Source organism: Lipotes vexillifer, unplaced genomic scaffold (genome assembly GCF_000442215.2).
Source record: "Lipotes vexillifer unplaced genomic scaffold, Lipotes_vexillifer_v1.1 scaffold1008, whole genome shotgun sequence".
Classification (NCBI taxonomy): domain Eukaryota; kingdom Metazoa; phylum Chordata; class Mammalia; order Artiodactyla; family Lipotidae; genus Lipotes; species Lipotes vexillifer.
In genome coordinates, this window is record NW_006772616.1 from 1,147,216 (window position 1) to 1,166,813 (window position 19,598).

Here is a 19,598-nt window from a genome sequence, read left to right on the forward strand (position 1 = left end):
CAAGCAAATGGTTTGACTAAAGGTCTTCCAACACTAAGGTTTTAGTGTTATCTGATTTTAGGAGGTGGGGTATTTGTTAGAATAGAGACACCAGATTTACTCTTTGGATAGATATTTATTTCATCCTGCTATATGCTAAGTATTCTTTTAAGTGCTGGGGAATTTATATGTGAATAAAACAAAAATCTCTGCCCTCATAGTGCTGGCTCTATCTGGTCATGAAGGGCCAGGAACATTCCAGCTCTGTCCTTAAGTCTGGTTCTCATCCTCATGGTTCAAAGTGGCTGCTAGTCCTGCAGCCATTACAGCTAAATTCAAGGAGACATGATGGCAAAGATGGGTATCTCTTTAGGGAGAATTTTTGGACGTACTACATGACGTTTCTGCTTAAGTCTCATTGGCAAAACTTAGGCGTGAAGCCAACCTAGCTCCTGGAAAGCTGGGAAATGTTGTGAGTGGCAGTGTACCAGCCTAAACGAGGAGAAAATAGAATGGATACTAGATTGTTTGAGTTGTAGCTCTTAGGCTGAAACATTGATTTTTTTTCTTTTTTGGAATAACTGTTATTTTCTAAAATGCCACAGAAATGAGCTATGGCATAACAGAGCACATCCAACTGGCTTAAACAGAAATGGAGATTGAGAGTCCCTTGTAAATCAATATCCTATGTCCAGGGTTATCAAGGCTTCAGGGTTGGTTTGATCCAGATGCTCTGTGTCATCTAAACACTGGTTCCTTCTTCATTCTTCCTTCCCAGGCTTCTTTTCCCTCTTTCAACTCACATCACTGTTTCATTTAGTTTGGCTTTCTTTTCACATAGGTCCAGGAAGTTCCAGATTTATATCCTAGCATCTTTCCAAACATTAGTATACATAGAGGTCTTTTACCCCAGTATTTCTAGTCAGTATTTCTATTTCTACTCAGCATAGGGCTGACTGTTATTGGACCCTTTTAGAGCACAAGCACATTCGATGGGTATGCTGATTGGTCCAACTTATGTTGTGTTTCTATGTCTGGAGTTGGCAGCACCGCCATAACCTACCTCGTGAACGAAAAGTGAGGAGACTGATTTTTCAAGGTGAAACCAGGGTACTTTGCCAAAGAAGTGGGACAGGATGCTGGGCAGGCACAAGTAACATGTGACCACCATAAATCATTACCACTATTTGTAAGGCTGGCTTTTAAACCATGACAGGTGCACACATTCACTGCTCCTGAGATCACAATTGGTACTTTTGTCTTGATTTCCACACAGTATCGCAGACTTTGCATCTTGGTTGATATGTTCTAGACATGCAGTAATTGTTAAGCGATTAAGGCTTTTGAATCTTCTCTGACCTGTTGTGACATTGTCTAGACAAGTGGACAGAGCATGCCCTGTGACTGGGGCAATTATTTGAGTAGAGATAGAAGGCTTTTCTGTCTTTAAAAGGATCCTTCCAGTTACTTTCACACTCATGTCTGAATTCTGTCATTAGATTGTCATAGTTTTGGATAAAAAGTTCTTTCTTTTAAAATACTCTTAAGTGGGATATCTTGTCATGCCATATCAATTACTTACACCTCATAGGTGAATTTTTCAGAGCCTTTTAAAGCATGGCGTCTAGATATGAATGAGATTCCATAGTCGGACAGTGTAAACAAGAATTCTAGAACATGGTATAGTGAAAGGCAGCTTGATAGGAGAGACAAGAAGTGTGAGTGTGGGACCCTCAACTTTATCTGCTTTATAGCTTTTTGATAGTAGGCTGACGGAAATAATTTCTTCGAGGGGAATTGAGAGTTAGGAGCATGGAAACCCGGGGTGGCATCTGTGGGAAATGGAGGACAGTCATGGCCTTAAAATGATGAAATGGCACCTTCATATCCTTGTTGGGAAATATCTTTTAGTAGGAGATTCTCCTTGGTTGGAGTGTATAGAAGTGAGAAATTCTCTTTGGGAGGGGTGAAAATAATCAACTGAAAAAAAATCTGATGAGGAACGTTGCCTAGAAGAACATTGGTCTAATATTACAGAGGTCTCAAACATTTTTGGTCATCCCTCCTAGTTCACGTAAGGTTTTTTTCAAGCAGACTCTCTCAACGTGTTTTTATTTTACTTATAAATTTTATACATGTGCCACTATACTAATACTATATTATAATATACAATATGTACAAAAATAGAAATGATGGATAAATTTTATATAAATTTTAATCTTTTCTTCCTGCATTCCAGGGTATCATTTTTTTGTATGCTCTTTTGAACAATATTGATATATTGGGAATCTCATTATGTTTCTCTTTGATTTTGATGTAATCAGTTATTGAAATTACTCTTACTGGCATCTGTCAGAGGTCCAGCTTAAAGAATTCTAATCCTGAGTAGATACGGAGAGACTCTGATGTTTTCAAACTAATTGGGGTCCAGGTGTTGAAAAGTAACAGTTTTAGATTTTTAACTTGTATATGATTGCTGGTTCTTGCTTTTTAGAATGCTTTCTTCCTTTTGTACCAAGGAGAGTAAAGCGCTCCAGAGAACAGGTGTTCTGTCCACTCTGGACACCATGCTACCCTCACGTCTAGCAGAACCCAGCCCTTGGACATGCTTTGCCAGAGCATTCAAATATTTGTTGAAGGAAAGAAGAGGAGGAAGACAAGCTGCACTCTGCAAGTCTTTTTATTTCCTCCATGCCAGAAACCTGTAGTATTTATTGTCTGAGCTGGTAATGTTACCAGAAAAAGCTGGATGTTTGGCATGTTTTCATGTTTTTTTCTTGACCAGTAAAACCAAGGTTGGTGATGCCTGAAGTCCACAAGATCTCAGTTTTTGAAGCCAAACTGTGAAATCTGGTACTTTCATGTTTACATGAGTTATACTCTCAGTTATTTTAAGTGAGATATATATTTATCATATATATCATATATCAGACATACCATATATTTCATATATATATCATGTAGACAAGTAACAATGTATTTTCTTATCGGTACTTGCTTCCACCATTCACGATGAAGAAGTCATCTTTACGCTTACAAAGCGATGTCTTTGGAAGGAATGGAAGGGTTAAGATAATGGATGTGCTGATCATTCTAAAATGTTAGATACCCAGACTGCCATTTTAAAAGATATGTCCATTTACTGACTCTTATTTCGGTGATTTATGCACTTGGACTTACTTTCTAAAGACTCTTAAAAATTTCTTTTTGCTGACGGGACAACATTTTTGTAGATTCAACCTGTGGATTTTTTCCTTATGATAGAGTAATTGTGTTGTAACCATGACGATCCATTGGCAGTATCTGCACAAATGTTTTTGTCTGTTTGATTTTATAGTCTGTTTGATTTTATAGCCTGTTTGGCAGGAGTAAGTAGTCCTTCCCATTTCATTCCGTTCAACATGTTGGGTTCAGTATCAGAAGGACTCTTCAGAGCTCTTGTGAGGGTTACTGGAGGTGGGGAATGGAATGTGCATTTCCTCAGACATGGAAGAAAGTGTTCTGGTCTAAGAATCAAAGATGTGGGTTCATGTCCCAGCTCTTCTACTAAACAAATGGGTAATCTTAGGTGTTCTAGTTTCTAAACATGGCATCCGAATCAGAAGCAGAGTTTTTGTAGACACATTGATTCCTAGGCCTTACCTAACCTGAAGTCAGAATTTCTAGGGATAGAGCCTGGGCATTTTGACTTTAGACAGCAGATATTGTGGCAGCCAGCCTTTTGCATTTGGAAACCCTGGTAGCTTAACCTGTTCTCGGTATAGCTTTCTTACCTGTGCATGAGGTTAATTATCATGCCTTCCTACATCTCCACTGTGTATGTGAACATTAGCCATTGTGCTTTCCTGGACATAATTACATTGCATCCAGTACAGGCAAACGCTAGGCTTTGAGCTCCATCACCTGAATGACTATAAAGAAGATTAGTTTTTCCTGGAGAAAAATGCTAGGATTTTTACTTTATATCTGGTGAGAGAACTGCAGGGTAAATTATCTTCCCTCCACTCCTGCAAAACTTTGTCAGATTATCTGAATTTAATAGGGATTGCCTAAACCTTAAAAGGCAGATCTGCTACCGTCCAAACTTGCATATAGGCTTATGAAAATTCACCTCCTTGCATCAAAAAAGAAGCAGCATGTTCATGCTTTCATATTGTTTTACTACTAATTTTTGCACTCTGTTCCAGTTTATGTGATCTATGTTCTGGTTATCGTGCTAAGCTTTTTACATCTATTACAAATTTTAATCCTCCTAACAATGCTGAGAGGCAGATATATTAAACAGTCTATAAATAAGGGAAAACCGAAGCTCAAAGAGATTGACTGACTTGGCCGTGGCCACAGGTTAGTAAGTGTCAGGGCTGTACTCTGCCTGAGGAATTGAAGAGAGGAAATGCAGGGGAAAGTGTATCTCATCTCCTTCCGCCTGAAAGGTAAGTTTCAACTGACAACCAGATTCATGTCTTGGATGACGATGATATGGAGACCAAAGACTGATTCCTAAAGTCTGGTGAGGGGGTGTTGGCATCACTGTTAAAGGTGAGGGGTGGTCAGGCAGGTGTTGTTTGGATGGCAAGGTATTGGATTTCATGGAATTTCTGATACATTTAAGTGGTTGATCAAGGCAGTGGAATTAACTCTGAATTTAGGAACATACCAGATAATTCAGAGCACATGTCCACATACCTCTGTCATCACAGAGAAGAGGCTGACTTTGAAGGTTAAAAATGTAAATTCAGCCATCGAGGTAGGAACTTGAGTCACTTTTATGGCTATTTATGTAAGTGTCCATATTCTAGCTGCTGTGTTGAGCACTTTAACTTCGCTCACTCAATCACTGCTGTGCATTTAGGGGGTGGGTTTTGGAGAGGCTCAGAGAGGTTGAGTGGTTCGTTAAAGATCAGATTGCTCAGCAGTGACTGAGCTAGAACTTGCGTCCAGTTGACGGCCATCCTCCTTGAGTCACCATTGAGCAATTCCCACTTGTCAGGGAGGTTGCATGTCTGGCTTCAGTGATTCGGTAAGTGCCAGTAAAGGCATTTGTCTCCCCTTCATTTGGCTTTCAAAGGGTGATTTCTTGTGGTGAGAGGTATACCTTCCCATGTGGAACTACATAAGAGCCAGATAATCTACATAATTGACTTAATTTTGAGGCATCATAGAAAAATTATGTGACCCTGACTTTAAACTCTATGAGATTAGAAACCAGGTGTTCCCAGCACCTGGCACAGAGGAAACACTCAATAACTATTTGTTGAATAAATGACCTTTACATAATCTGATTAAAAGGAATCAGACTGATGGAATTAGGATTATCTAATGCAGATTGGGCCCTGGATGAGTTCAGTTAGCTTTTAAAATTAAATACATTGAGACAACACTTCTTGCTTATTATTAGTAGTTTAAGCATCAGGTCCTCATTTTAAAAATAAGCTTTTGGCCACCTGTAATATTGTCACATAAACCTCGACTTTGAGTTTAAAACATTATGCTCATTTGACCTGGTAACATTTTTTTTTTGTTGTTTTTTTGCGGTATGTGGGCCTCTCACTGTTGTGGCCTCTCCCATTGTGGAGCACAGGCTCCGGACAAGCAGGCTCAGCGGCCATGACTCACGGCCCCAGCCGCTCCACGGCATGTGGGATCTTCCCAGACCGGGGCACGAACCCGTATCCCCTGCATCGGCAGGCGGACTCTCAACCACTGCGCCACCTGACCTGGTAACATTTTGAAGTGTAGGTATCTTCATTTTTGTCAGCAAGGTGATAATTGCCCATTTAATTATTTCTAAGAGAAAGCAGTGTTTAAAAGATCGAGAGTAAGGCTGAGAATCTGAGAGTCATCTTTAACATGGAGATATCCCGCAGGGAGTGTGTGTAGTGAAGTGACTACTTTTTCCTTTTTTTGAGAAGATTTATTAAAATGTCAATTAGCTGAGCCCTGCTAGCTTTTCTTTTGTGGAGTTTTAATTTATTTATAGGGGTCTACCATATAAATATGTATTTTTTTTCCTGATAGGCTATTTCAGTAAATGCTTTAAATGATACTGTTGTTGACTTTAAATTAGTCTGCAGCCTTAGTGTGGTTGATAACTAGTAATTTTAACTTAAGATGTCGCAAGAATGCTTTACTGTTAATTGAAAGGATTTTCCCCCCTGTATCACGGCCAATGGCTCATCTTGGGCAGCTAATTAGTGCGATTTTTCCACAGCTGCATTTGCTACGGCACAAAGGTTTGCTCCTGATTTTATCAAAAGGATCAGTCTCTCTGGGAATGTTTTAACCTGACAGGCTTTGAATAGTAAGACCATCTATTTATTTATTTATTTTTAAATAGCCTTCTTTCCTGGGTTTAGGAAAGTACATTTGAGCTCTGAACACATACTCAAAAGTGGGAAAATGCATTTTCTTTTGATGGCCTTTTAGCAGAAACTTACCAGGTGGATGGATTATTTTTGAGGAATGGCTAGGTATTTTTATGGTGTGGATGAATGTATGCTATACAAATAATACAGAGTATTTACATTGTTCAGTCTTTGTACATCTGTAGGAAACTATAAAGGAAAGAGGGATTAAGTCTTCTGGGATTCTGAAGACATCCAAGAGAACAAGTGTGCTGGATATAAGGCAGTACTTTCCCATTCTATTGTCAAAATACTGTCTGTGATGGATCCAGTGTCTTCTACCCAAACGGTGGCTTTGATCACTCAAGTTATTTCTTCATGCTTGTAAATTAGTTCATGCTCCTCATGTTCTTAAATTAGTGGCATATATTCTGCCATTGAAAAAATATTATGGCTTTATTATGGTTTGCAGGGGAAAAAGTAAAGAGAAAGAAATCTACCTATAATTCCACTCCCACGGTGGCAACTATGATCATCTTGCTAGTCATGTGTGTATTTGTGTACATACACACTCTCTCCTTATTTTAAGTTAGAATGTAAATCCACTTTTAATCCTACTTTTTTTTTTTTTTTTTTTTTTTTTTTTTTTTTTTTTTTCTTTCTTTTTTTTTTTTTGCAGTACGCGGGCCTCTCACTGCTGTGGCCTCTCCCGTTGCGGAGCACAGGCTCCGGACGCGCAGGCTCAGCGGCCATGGCTCACGGGCCCAGCCGCTCCGCGGCATGTGGGATCTTCCCGGACCGGGGCACGAACCCGCGTCCCCTGCATCGGCAGGCGTACTCTCAACCACTGCGCCACCAGGGAAGCCCTAATCCTACTTCTTAATTTACTCTTAGGACATGCATTTCTCACTTTGCAGTTGTGCGATTAAAAAAAGGTATATTATCAAATCTATGTATCATAATTTACTGTTTTTTAAACCTATTTTATTCTTAAATCTTTTGAATGGTTTTATTTGTTTCCTCAACTTTACCGAGGTATAACTAACAAAATTATTTAAGGTGTATAATGCGATGGTTTTTTACATGTATGCTTTGTGAAACACATTTATCACCTCACACGGTTACTGTTTATTTTCTTTTTTGTGGTGAGAACACTTAAGATCTGCTCTTTTAGTAAATTTCAAGTGTACAATACAGTATTATTAATTACAGTCACCGTGCTGTGCACTAGATCCCCAGAACTTACTCACCTTATAACTAAAAGTTTGTATTCTTTGACCCACATCTTCTCTCATAATTTACATAATCATGTTCATATTAAGGGACAAATTTAGGTGGTTCACAATATTGTGCAGTTTGTCAACAGCTTTGTAATGTCAGGTTTTCCACATTTTGAATTTTTTTCTTAGGAAAATTATCCATCAGTGAAATTTCTGAATCAAATTGATAATACTGTTATTTTCTCTTTTTTTTTGATTAATTAATTTACTTTTGGCTGCCTTGGGTCTTTGTTGCTGCACGCGGGCTTTCTCTAGTTGTGGCGAGCGGGGGCTACTCCTCGTTTTGCTGAGCGGGCTTCTCATTGTGGTGGCTTCTCTTGCTGTGGAGCACGGGCTCTAGGCGTGTGGGCTTCAGTAGTTGCGGCACGTGGGCTCAGTAGCTGTGGCTCGCGGGCTCTAGAGTGCAGGCTCAGTAGTTGTGGCTCACCAGCTTAGTTGCTCTGTGGCATGTGGGATCTTCCCCGGACCAGGTCTTGAACCCGTGTCCCCTGCGTTGGCAGGCAGATTCTTAACCACTGCGGCACCAGAGAAGCCCAGTGCTGTTGTTTTCTTAAAGGTTTGTGATAATGTATACCGGCAGTGGCTCAGGGTAGCATTATCTTTGCACTTATTCTTGTAGTGAACATTTTTTTAAGTTGAATCCTACTTTGAATACTTTCTTGCAGCTGGGTTTTCTAAGTTTATTATATTGTGTAGTTTTTATTCACAACCATAAATATATCTCTACACCATTTTTAGTGGCTATATATAGTATTATAATATATTAACTTATCACAGTTTATTGAACCAGTTTTCTGTGCTGAGTAATGAGTTAACTGCTAGTATAAGTTTTATTATGTAATTTTCTAGAACTATGTGAGGGTGAAATGCAAACATTTCTTCATCCTTTAGCATGTTTTTTTACCTGTAGAGTTTGAAGTTTCCTATCTTTAAGGAGTTTATAAGGCTGGTCTGTGATTTAATGGCTTTATTTTGCCTTTGTTAGAAGATAAGGACAATACTGGGATTTATACTCAAGGAAGGAAGCTTAAAGGTGCAAATACTTCTTTTGGAGAGTAATTTTGGAGTGAATATTTGGGCAAATGTTACTCTTTTTCTGTTTCTAGTGCTAATTAAGATTTTATATTCTTTGCCCTAAATAGGGATTTTTTTAAAAAAGAAAATGATATTACTGGAAACAATTAAAATTTCTAGATAATAATAATTGCAACAGCAAACATTTACTAAGGCAGTACTACATAGCACTAATTAAGGGATTTGTGTGCCTTATTTCATTCACTATTTTATTTAATCCTCACAAAATCCCTAAGAGGTAGGGCTTTAGCGTATAAATGATGCAAAAGACATTTAAAAAACATCTCCCATTTCAATAAATGGGTAATTTAAAAAATTATTGGTATTCCTCTTTTTTTGGATATGATAACTAAGGCAGAGAGGTTTAATTATTTGTTGATGTCATAGAGCTGGCAAGATAAGCAACAGAAAACCATATTTAGGAAAATCAGGAAGTCCTTTCTTTTTGACTTACGACAAGGGTTTAAGCTTTTTAAATAATTTTGGGTAGTATAAGTACCAATACCATTAGAGGTAGGCCTCATGGGGAACTCACAAAGTGTGTGTGGGATAGGGCTTGCCAAGGTGAATCAGAAGAAAAGACAGTATAAAGAAAACGAGGGAAAGATGTAGTGGGTTGTCACACAAGCTTGTCTTCTGCCCTCTTTCCTGAAGACTGCGGTCGAGTTCAGTGTTAACATTCTGGTCCAGATGCTTCTTTCATTAATAATTTTTACTTCCTGTATCATAGAAAAATTTCCCCATGACAAAGTTCACCTTTTCTTTAAACTGTTCTGTGTTAGTAAACATTTCAGATATCTTCAAGGAATTTAGATAGCACGTAGGAGTAGTTATTTGGTTAGATCTGGCTATAAAAAAGGAAATCAAACAATTTATTTTTAAATGTGGAAATCTGGGTGCCATTAAGACGCCTCTCTTCTTGGCACTTCATATGGTGGCACTATATTTGGTGGTGATGAGTAGTATGCAGTATAAAATGTCAAAAAAGTAAGCGTATGATAAAAATGCCTAGATGCAATCAAGCTGACTTATTTTAATTCAACTACTAATGACTTAAATCCTGTCAGCTCTTGATTTTCAATTAGGTGGAGTACTGCTCTGCGATCTGATTATATTTGCCCAGGCTCATTTCATAGTTTGGTGCAATTTAGGGTACCCCAAAATGCAAATGAAGGGTTTCATTAGGGAACTAAATTTGTGTTCTTTGGTTTTCCCACAGCAGTTCCGAGGAGCATCCTGGGGCCTCCAAGCCTCCAATAAGCTCCTCCAGTATGACATCACGCATCTTGCTACGCCAGCAACTCATGCGTGAGCAGATGCAGGAACAGGAACGCAGGGAGCAGCAGCAGAAGCTGCAGGCGGCCCAGTTCATGCAACAGAGAGTGCCCGTGAGTCAGACACCAGCCATAAACGTCAGTGTGCCCACCACCCTCCCCTCTGCCACCCAGGTGCCAATGGAAGTCCTTAAGGTACGTGAGTGTCACTCTTACTGGTTGGGCCAAGCCTTCTTCCTCTTCAACACTTTCCATTTTCTAGGTGTTTTATTTATCTCATCGTGTATTTGGTTATATTGACCCATGTGAATCATATTCATAAATGTCAACTCCATTGATTTCTACATGGCTTTGCATTTCCAAAGAAGGATGCCAACTAACTGTAAATTTAATAATAACCCTCACTAAATGGGGGAAGAGTGTTGATGTTTCATGAGAAATTACAAGGAGGAATAGAGGTTTGTTATAATGTTATCTTCCCATCTTTCTTGGGGAAAGTTTCAAAATGTACAAGTTATCTGAAATGAGCTTCTTCTAATAGCTTTTATATATTTTTTCCCTAAATACGTTCCATGGCCATTCTTTAGTTTTCTTCTTTCTTGAGTAAATAATCTTGGCAGTAGAATCTGATTCTTTTAGAAAGTCTCTGCAGATATAAAACAGTAGAAGTGCTTTCTGCACTTTAATAACCAGACTGCATAATCCTTGAACTGAAGTGAGTTGTCTGTTTTGGATCCCTTTGATTTCTTGCTAGAGTAGAAACTGCAGGAGCTTGTTAGCATCATTCTATTGGGGACATATAGCTTCCTAATTACCACGGGAAATTGTAAGGAGTCTAAGAATAGAATTTCATCTCACACATGGGTCCTCCACATCACATTGGGAGTTACTCCTTGTTTAAAGATACATTCCAAGATGTTAAAAAAAAAAAAAGAAATTAGGTTAGATTGAATTTTTCATTATCATTTCAACAGAGTGCTATTTAAAAAAATTAAAATTTGAGAAAAAAAGCAAATTGAGCAATCTTACTAATGAAGAAAAATGTGTCTTAAGTCAAATTGGCAGTACATATTTTTTATTATTTAAATTTAGAAAGATATAGCACATTATTTAGATGTTTATGTTAACGTCAAATGTTTGTTTTAAAAAGAGTATTGAAAAATAAAATAATAAAAACAGAAAAAAAAAAGATAAACATTCCAACTCTTAAATGTGACTGATGCAAGTAAAGTTAAAAGAAAAGTAAGGGGACTTCCTTATTTTTTAATATTTTTAACCCCATCACCTAATTATTTCATTCGGAAGTGTCCCAAGTATTACTGTTCATTAAACAATGTGAACTTCACCCGCCGGCGATTGATTGTTGGGCCTTGTATTCATTTCTGTGCTCAGAAAAAGGACATCTCCCACTATTTAAAGTTTACTATGAAAGCAGATAGAGAGGATGCTGTGTTTTAATTGGGAAGCAATCTGTGATTCTTACCAGGAAGTAGGAAAGGGATTCTTTAAAAACACATTTTAAGTCAGTTGTTTTCTTATTTGCAGAGTTTTCTTATTTGCAGAGTAGTGATGCAGTACTGAAACTCTTTCATAGAGAAACCAATTAAAATTCTGTTAGGGTGGAAAAGATCCAAATGGTTTAGCATAAAATTTTACTCTAATGTGATTGAAGTTCTGGGTATTGCCACAATTAATGGGTATTTTATGCATACCCTCTCCCCTCCCCCCCCCCCCAAGTAAAGGCAAGGTTTTCTCTTGGAAATAGATTTTACATTAAATCTTTCTGTTCTGCTTGGGTGAAAATGGACAGTCACTAGGTTTTTACAGATCTAAGATTTATTTAAGATTTAAGTTGTCTGGTGTTCATAAGAATCATAATTGTTTTGCCTATACCTTAGATTATTTAAAGTTGTATGAATTAAGTAATAATAAAATAAAATGTGGAGAAATATGTCTGTTTTACTTACTGTAGTAGTCTGTTTTTTTAACGTGAAGGACAAATCTTGGAAGAGATGACACGGACTTGTGTTAGTAGTGGTTTATGTCTAATTCAAAGGTAATTCTTGATATTATATTAAAATATATTAGCTGAAATCTATATTCCTATTAAGGCAGTTATATCCAGTGGAAGAGAAATTACCCAAATATGTTGAAAAATCATTTCCATATCATTTTTAAAAGGGACATCGTTTTAAAAAGTTTTTATTACTTAGAATATGTAATCGTGAAATGATTAAAATTTAAATCTATACTAATTGGTTTGAATAATATACCCATTTTTCCTTATATGTTACTATGTCCTGGTAACACTGGCCTTAGCTGCAACCCTCAATTTAGTTATGCCAGAAATATGTCCTAAGTTAAAGCATGAATAAATTGTTAGAACTGGGAGACCTAATCTAAATAAAAATGAACAAGTGGTAAATTTATATTTCATACTGAATTAGTTTAATTTCTGTTTAACTTGTGCATTTTTGTACTTCATTTATATAAAGTAGTGAAGTGTGTCATATAAATGAAAAGAAAGAAGTGTAGGCATAGCAGTGCGGATAGGTTTGGTAGCTATTTAGACAGATTTTAGTATCCTTAGGTAGGTGGAAGATCAAATAAAAATATATGATTTCATATAAGATGGCATTCTAAGAGATTCAAATTACAGTTTAAAGGAGAGTATCATAAATGATTACTTCAAATACTTAAAATACTTAGTACTTTATGAAAATACTTTGCATATTTTCAAAAGTTTTATGTATGAAAGTACTATGAATTATTTATTACGGAAAGGTAAGTGAGAGAAATGTTTTTTTCTTTTCTCTTTTATAGTTTTTAAATCGTAAGCATATTATTATGAAGTAAATGGTTAATAGAAAAACAGCTAATTTGCTTAATCTTGGCCCATTTTTCTATGAACATACATTTTCAAGGCGTAACACTGAGTGTACTAATTTATACATGATGATACAGATTATTTTGAGTAAATATCCTTTCTAATAGTATAGTCTGAGTAAATTCATCATTTAATTTTTAAAGATTTAAATTGCTGAAATAGAACATACCTGCTTCTCAGTGGAGGTAGCTGTGTACGGTCAGACATGCTAGCGTGTGCCGGAGAGTCCTGGGCAGATCTCTCCTTCTCCCACTGGTTTGCAAGAACTTGATAGAAAATCACACACACAAACTCATGTTACCAACATTTTGCTGCCAGTGGGTTGAATGACTGATTTTGAAAAACTAAATTAGTGTTTTCTGGTTAATCCCTTTTCTTTTGTAGAGTTATGCTTAAAATATGAAGCTTTATAAAACATGCTTTAAATTGTTGACAGCTTCTAGTACATTTAGGACTAATCTTTGGAATTCATAGGGATTGGAAATTCGCATTACTTATTCCTCACATGGTCGTCGTTCAGCCTATAAATTCATGAAGCTTTGCAGGATTAGCCTCTGGTTTCTACATTGATTTAATTGATTTATGGCTTTATTCATACTATTGATTTTTATGTTAGGCGACATGGAATGATTAATCGTATTGCTATGTATTTACATATTGGAGATATCCTTTAGGTTTCTTAATAACAGCCCTATTCAATTGGGTATTGTAATTTAAGGATGCTTCTTTGTCGTTAATGAACCAGTTCCTGGAGTGCATAATGCATTTTCCACAGTAGTGAACAGACTCTGTATGTCGAACTGCAAATGAACAAAGTATGTCATTAAGAACCATTAATGGAAGCGGTTTCTTCCACAGGTGGGTTTTTGACTTGCAAGCCTGAGGTTTGAAATTTGATCTATAGCTTCTTTCAGACAAAAGCAGAGGAACCAGGGAAAGGCCTTGTGGACACATGTGAGGTCTCATGGCTGAAGAAGCACCACATAGTAACCACTGCATTTTTGTCCGCACAGCCATCAAGCATGCATTTTCACTGTCTCATCGCTCCAGCTCTGATTGATTATAGAAACACCTGGTTGCTCTAATCTTGGACTGGCAGGTTCATCAGAATTCCTCCCCCTGCATGGACTCTGACAGTGTATACCTTGAAAACCTTAGTGTATAGTTTGAAAACATTTCTTTGTTTAGAAATATATAGGAAATTGCAAAGGATTTCTCTCTCTACGTCCCTTCCTTCCTTTCTTCGCCTTGGAATTTGAAAATTTAAAGGCAAGGTATTTTCTCTGGAGTAAATTGTATATTGAATTTTTCTTTCTCCTGAGGAGAAAGGTTAAATGAATTTAAAAGGAAAAATTATGTATTTTTGGTAATTTTAGGATATTTTCTTTTAAGTAGTTTGAAGGAATTTATTTTTAAATTTTTCCTTTTTTCCAAATCATCTCAGGTAATCCAAGGAATTAGGCAGATTAGTGCAGCGTGAGAAAGGATGCTTGCTGTTCATCAGATACCGAAACACATTTTGCCAGGGCCCTCTATATTGTAAACTAAATTTACGCTGGCATTTATTTGGTGGTTGCCTCATGGCGTGGCATCCCATTTAGATGGTGATTCTAACAAGTCAGAATGGTTGGATGTCCTGTTTTCTTGTCGCCATGTCCGACAACCAACATTCCATGAGATTTCACTGATGAGGGAAAGGGTGGGTGATTGAATTGCTGGCCTTTCTCTGTAATTTATGAAATCTACCCGATGTCGAATTGTCAAGGTGTAGGTTATGCTTTAGGTATAATACAGAAATAGGAAGAAAGTGTGTGGGTTACAAATTAGAAGAAGGGATGGCTCCCACACCCCATCATGCATTTGATTTTCTTCCTGGTTTAGGCAGGAATACAAAACCTTGATAGCATCACATTGGCCAAAAGAAGCAAGAACAGATGCAGCATGTGTCCGATCGGCTTGCCTTGGTCCCCTTAGTTAGGGAAACTTGCTGGAGGTGCTGACCCCATAAGAAAGGGCATCTGAGTATTCTTCTAATCCTATAGTCCATGGGCCATCATACATTTTTGTTACCAGTCAGTGTGACTTACACAAACATTCAGTGAGCTTTGATTTCAGAATTGTTTGTAAGCTTTGGTGTCCTTTTGTTTTTGAATCAAACACGGTGTTTACAAGGCCACATCTTCTCTTGGGGACAAAGGGATTCAATTTCCGTGTTCCACAAACATCTTTTCATCTTCCTAGAGACCTTGTTTCCCTATAGGGTCTTTGAATCTCTCGGTCGTATTACTTTGATGTGTTCAGTGTCACATACAAGGTAATTTTCTTTCCCTTTAAAACTTATTTTTATTGGAACTCCACTCAGTACTCTGTAATGACCTATACGGGAAAAGAATTTAAAAAAGAGTGGATATATGTATAACTGATTCACTTTGCTGTATACCTGAAACTAACACATTGTAAATCATCTATACTCCAGTTAAAAAAATAAAATAAAAATTATAGACAATACTTGTTAACTTGGGACCGATTTAAGCAGTGTGGAAGGAGAATCCAGCAGGACACTCTTCCTCCCTTCCTGTGCCTCTTCCCTTTCTCGAGCTCCTAGGAGGGAAGCTGTTGTTAACAGTTTAGGGTGCAGCCTTCCTGACTTCTCCTGCTTTCCAACTTACAGTTCCCTTTTGTGGGAGCGAGGTCTGAAGAAATGTATTAGGCAGTTTAGATCAGGTGGACGTAAACCCTATCTTTCTTTGTTCACCTTTTCAAATGCCATGAAACAAATAGTTTCTTCTCTTTCTGGGTTGTCTGTACTTCTGAGAATATTGCTTTAAACTCCCTGCTCCTTAGGCAGAATGGGAACTTCTTACCCCGTGTATTGGAAACACTTAGATCATTTTGGTGATACAAGTGTGCGCCAGTTTGCCTGGGCAGCAACCGGTGGCCCATTTGCTTCCCATGCAAATGGGAAGGCATACTCCATGGGTAAGGGGTTAGTCATCTCAGGGCTGTCACAAGAAAGTACTCCGTAGAGTTGGCTTACATTGGTGAAATCTGACTCTAACTTAACCCAGGCTATGTAGGGCACGCATCTCAGTAAATGTGCATTGATTAATTTCAGACGTCTTTTTCTTTCTGCACTGCTTTTAGTAACTAGGCACTAGTAATGAAATGCTGGCTGAAGAAAGTAATCTTTGCTTAGATTTTTAGGCCTGGTCCACTTGAGAGAGCAGCCCTGTGGGGAGCAACTATCTAAAACAAAATAGTCAACCTTGACATAGCTAAGCCTATGAATTAATTCCACTTTTCTGGAAACATTGAAACATCAGCTGTAATTCCATGTTCACTTGTTAATATTGGCACACAAACTGGAAATGATTTCTCCCACTATGAGCACATGGCCATTTTTATGTGGCCAAGGGGTACCATAGAATCGAGGTGGTGTGATCTCCTCAGGTAGTGGATCGGGTCTGCTGTGCTCAGTGGACACCTGAGCCGTGCAGGTTTAGGAGGGTCACCTTCTCTTTAGGGACGAGGATCTTTATTATCTTCTCAAACAGCTACTTTGCCATCACTGAAGTCACCTTGTGGGTTTACATGAAGAGCAGCTGCTCATTTCCTCCTTTTCTGTTGTTAAAAGAAGCCATACTGATAGGCGCAGTCTCTTCTCATTTACACAGTTCTCATAATCCTATAACTGGAGGTCAGGGTAGCATCTTAAGGAGAGTACTAAGGTCTGGGGCCTAGGAGTGAGGACTGAAAATTGGAGTGAGCCTCTGTTTTTATCTGGCTTTGAATGGTAATTTCTTTCCAGTGTGATGAAAAGAACATCACATTGAAGAATGCATGTGACCTATAGCACATGCATTCTTAACCGGGGTTATTGTCCCCCAGGGGTACAAAAATTGGCTCTTGAAGGCCAAAAAAATCTAAGATGTTATAATGGTTTGTGATCCTCTAAAGGGCCATAGTACATAAGCAGATATACAGTATATGTACCTGTTACAATTTCCTGTGGTTGGGGATGAGGGGAGAGGTAGTTAGGGGGAAAAAAAAAGGTCTAAAGAGGCTGCTTAGGGGGGGGGATAATGGAAAAAAAAAGACTTGAGAAACATTCCTGCTTCTATGCTGAATCTTTCTTAACTCCTCTCTTTGTGTTGTGTTTAGAGAATACTTAGGCTTTTATAGATGTGCCACCTGACTTCCAGCTAGTCTGTACCTCCTGGAGAACTGTTAGAATAGTAGTCATGGTTGGCATGTCCAACACTGCGCAGTTGTTACAAATGTCCCCATTTCACAGATGTGCGAACTGAGGCGAAGGGGTCAAGTAGCTCATTAGAAGTCGATGAAGCAGGTGGTACAGTCAGGATTTGAACTCACTCAGTTGGACTCCATGGCCCCAATTTCGTAACCATTGGCGGTAGTTCCTCTCCTACAGTGAATGACCTGAGAAACTTTAAGAGGCAGAAGTAGCAGTGTTTAGTTTCCCAACTGACATGGTAACCTGGGACCTGTAGCAAATGTTTATTACAGATCTTCAGGCCATAGCTTAAAATTTTTATAGGAATTACTGGTATAACTGTGGTACTACCTAAAGCAACTTTGAGGAGGACAGGTGATGACTGCGCAGACATTAATTACTGGCTGTGTTAGGTTGTAAGCTGAACCCTTCATATCTTTTGTCTTATGTATCCCTCTAGAAGCCCTGTGAGATAAGTACGATAAGCCTGATCTTCCGCAGGAGGAAACTGATGCCCAGAGAGAGATAAGTCACTGAAGTCACACAGTTAGACCCCTCAGCCTACTTTATTTACTTATAACCACACACCCTGCTTCCTCTATGTTTTCTACATAGCTCAAGGATAGCCTCTAAACATTTCTAAAAAAATCACCAGTAACAGACTATGGTAGAGCAAAGTGGGAGGTCGAAGAGAAACTACAGAGGAGTCTCACAGGCTTAATGGAAGGATACTTGATCTTAAGCATTTGAAATTAGTAAGGGGCCATCCATATTGAATAATTAAAGTGTATCCCTGAGTCTCCACGATATGCCAGATGGAAGACCTGGATGCGTTCTTGCTGTATAAAAAGACCGCCTAGCCACATTGACCACTATGGTAATTTATGGTTTAGTTATAGTCATCATTATTGGTCAGAAAGCACTACAGTGAAAGTTTCTGTAACAACATCCAAAAATCATAACTCAAGATGATTTATGTTCTAGAAATCCTGTTGGCCTAGGCTATTACAATTCATATGCTTTATAGTTCTATACATTTCAATAATACATTTGTATTGTTGTAAATGATTTTTAAAATACTCAATTTGGTAGACTTAGCACATGTTTTTTTTTTTTTTTTTTTTTTTTTTTCTTGCCGTTATGCGGGCCTCTCACTGTTGTGGCGTCTCCCATTTGCGGAGCACAGGCTCCGGACGCGCAGGCTCAGCGGCCATGGCTCACGGGCCCAGCCGCTCCGCGGCACGCGGGATCCTCCCGAAACGGGGCACGAACCCGCGTCTCCTGCATCGGCAGGCGGACTCTCAAGCACTGCGCCACCAGGGAAGCCCAGCACATGTTTTTTAATATGAATTTTCTCCTGAGATTATGGTTGCATTAGAGTATTTCTTCCCCTGCCCCACTGCAGTATGTATTATAACTTTTGCTGTAGTTTAGCACTTAAAGCTGGAACTTTAGTTCCATAATCCCAACAATTAAAAGAACTTAGATTTGAAAGACCACCTTCTGTAGGTATGCTCTTGAACAATAGAGATTGTGGACATGTGTAAGCAAAATCTAATTTTAACATTGCCCTACTAAAATAAGTGGGTGGGATCTGTGTTTAAAAATAGGTAAAGTAGTACAGTGGCTTTGCACAAGGTTAGAGCTGCAATCAGTACTAGTATATTGGCTCCTGCCCTGAATATGTCTCTTGTTATTGACTTCTTTGAGCATCAGTCTAAACTTTAAGGAAAATTTAGCTCCCAGCAATACAGTATTCTCAGTAGTCTTTCAGACCTCATTTATAAAGTTAGATGTTTTTGCCTATTAATTTATAGCTTTGCAAAAATGAGATGAATCAAAATTGGAGCAGATAAAATAGGAGGTTATTAAAGTAGAGAATGGTTCTAGAAAAAGAACTGTTGTAATCACTGTTTTGAAAACTAGAGAATATTCTAGAAAAGGACCTAGTTGACTCTATACCAAACTGTTCTTACTCATTACCTCTGGAATGGGTTTGGAGATTGGAGATGGTGGTGGTCAAAGGCTTTATTTTATTTTTTTAACCAGGAGAGCATATGCATACATTTTTCATATAATTAAATGGGCATCTCAATGCATTTTATTGGGAGTCTTAGCAAAGTTATTTTCACCTGTAACTCTTTTGAGCAGCCGAACTCTTCTATCAGGTGAGTTTACTAGATGTGTGCACATCATGTAAGTCTAATGGTCTTCCTTAAAGGAAAGATAGCAAGGTGTAAGGGTCCTGAAAATTAAAAGTGAATAAAAGGATTTGAATCACCAGGTTATGAATAACTTTTTTTTTGAATTTTATTTATTTTTTTTTACAGTAGGTTCTTATGTGAATAACTTTTAAAAGTTCTTAAGAGGCCCAAACGTGAAAAGCAAAATTCAGATTTCTACTACCTTACCACCAGGCATAGCTTTGTTGTAATCTCCCCTGTTGGCCCAGAGTTTCATATAATTAAAATTTAGGAGCTAGAAATTTTGTTGCGACTTAATTAGAAGCGACAAACCAGAGACATT

The 19,598-nt window shown here is 38.0% G+C and overlaps 1 protein-coding gene across 4 annotated transcripts in view; it reads left to right on the forward strand.

Annotated features, from left to right (window-relative positions):
• MITF (melanocyte inducing transcription factor) overlaps positions 1 to 19,598 on the forward strand; it is a 222,569-nt gene that overhangs the window by 128,653 nt on the left and 74,318 nt on the right. For 3 of the 4 annotated variants that reach the window (XM_007447650.1, XM_007447655.1, XM_007447651.1), the window contains exon 2: positions 9,897 to 10,146. In XM_007447650.1, coding sequence (XP_007447712.1) covers positions 9,897 to 10,146 — 250 coding nt within the window. Of the gene's footprint in view, positions 1 to 4,031; positions 4,043 to 9,896; positions 10,147 to 19,598 lie in introns of those variants that run through there. The other variant, XM_007447656.1, reaches the window with a different exon arrangement.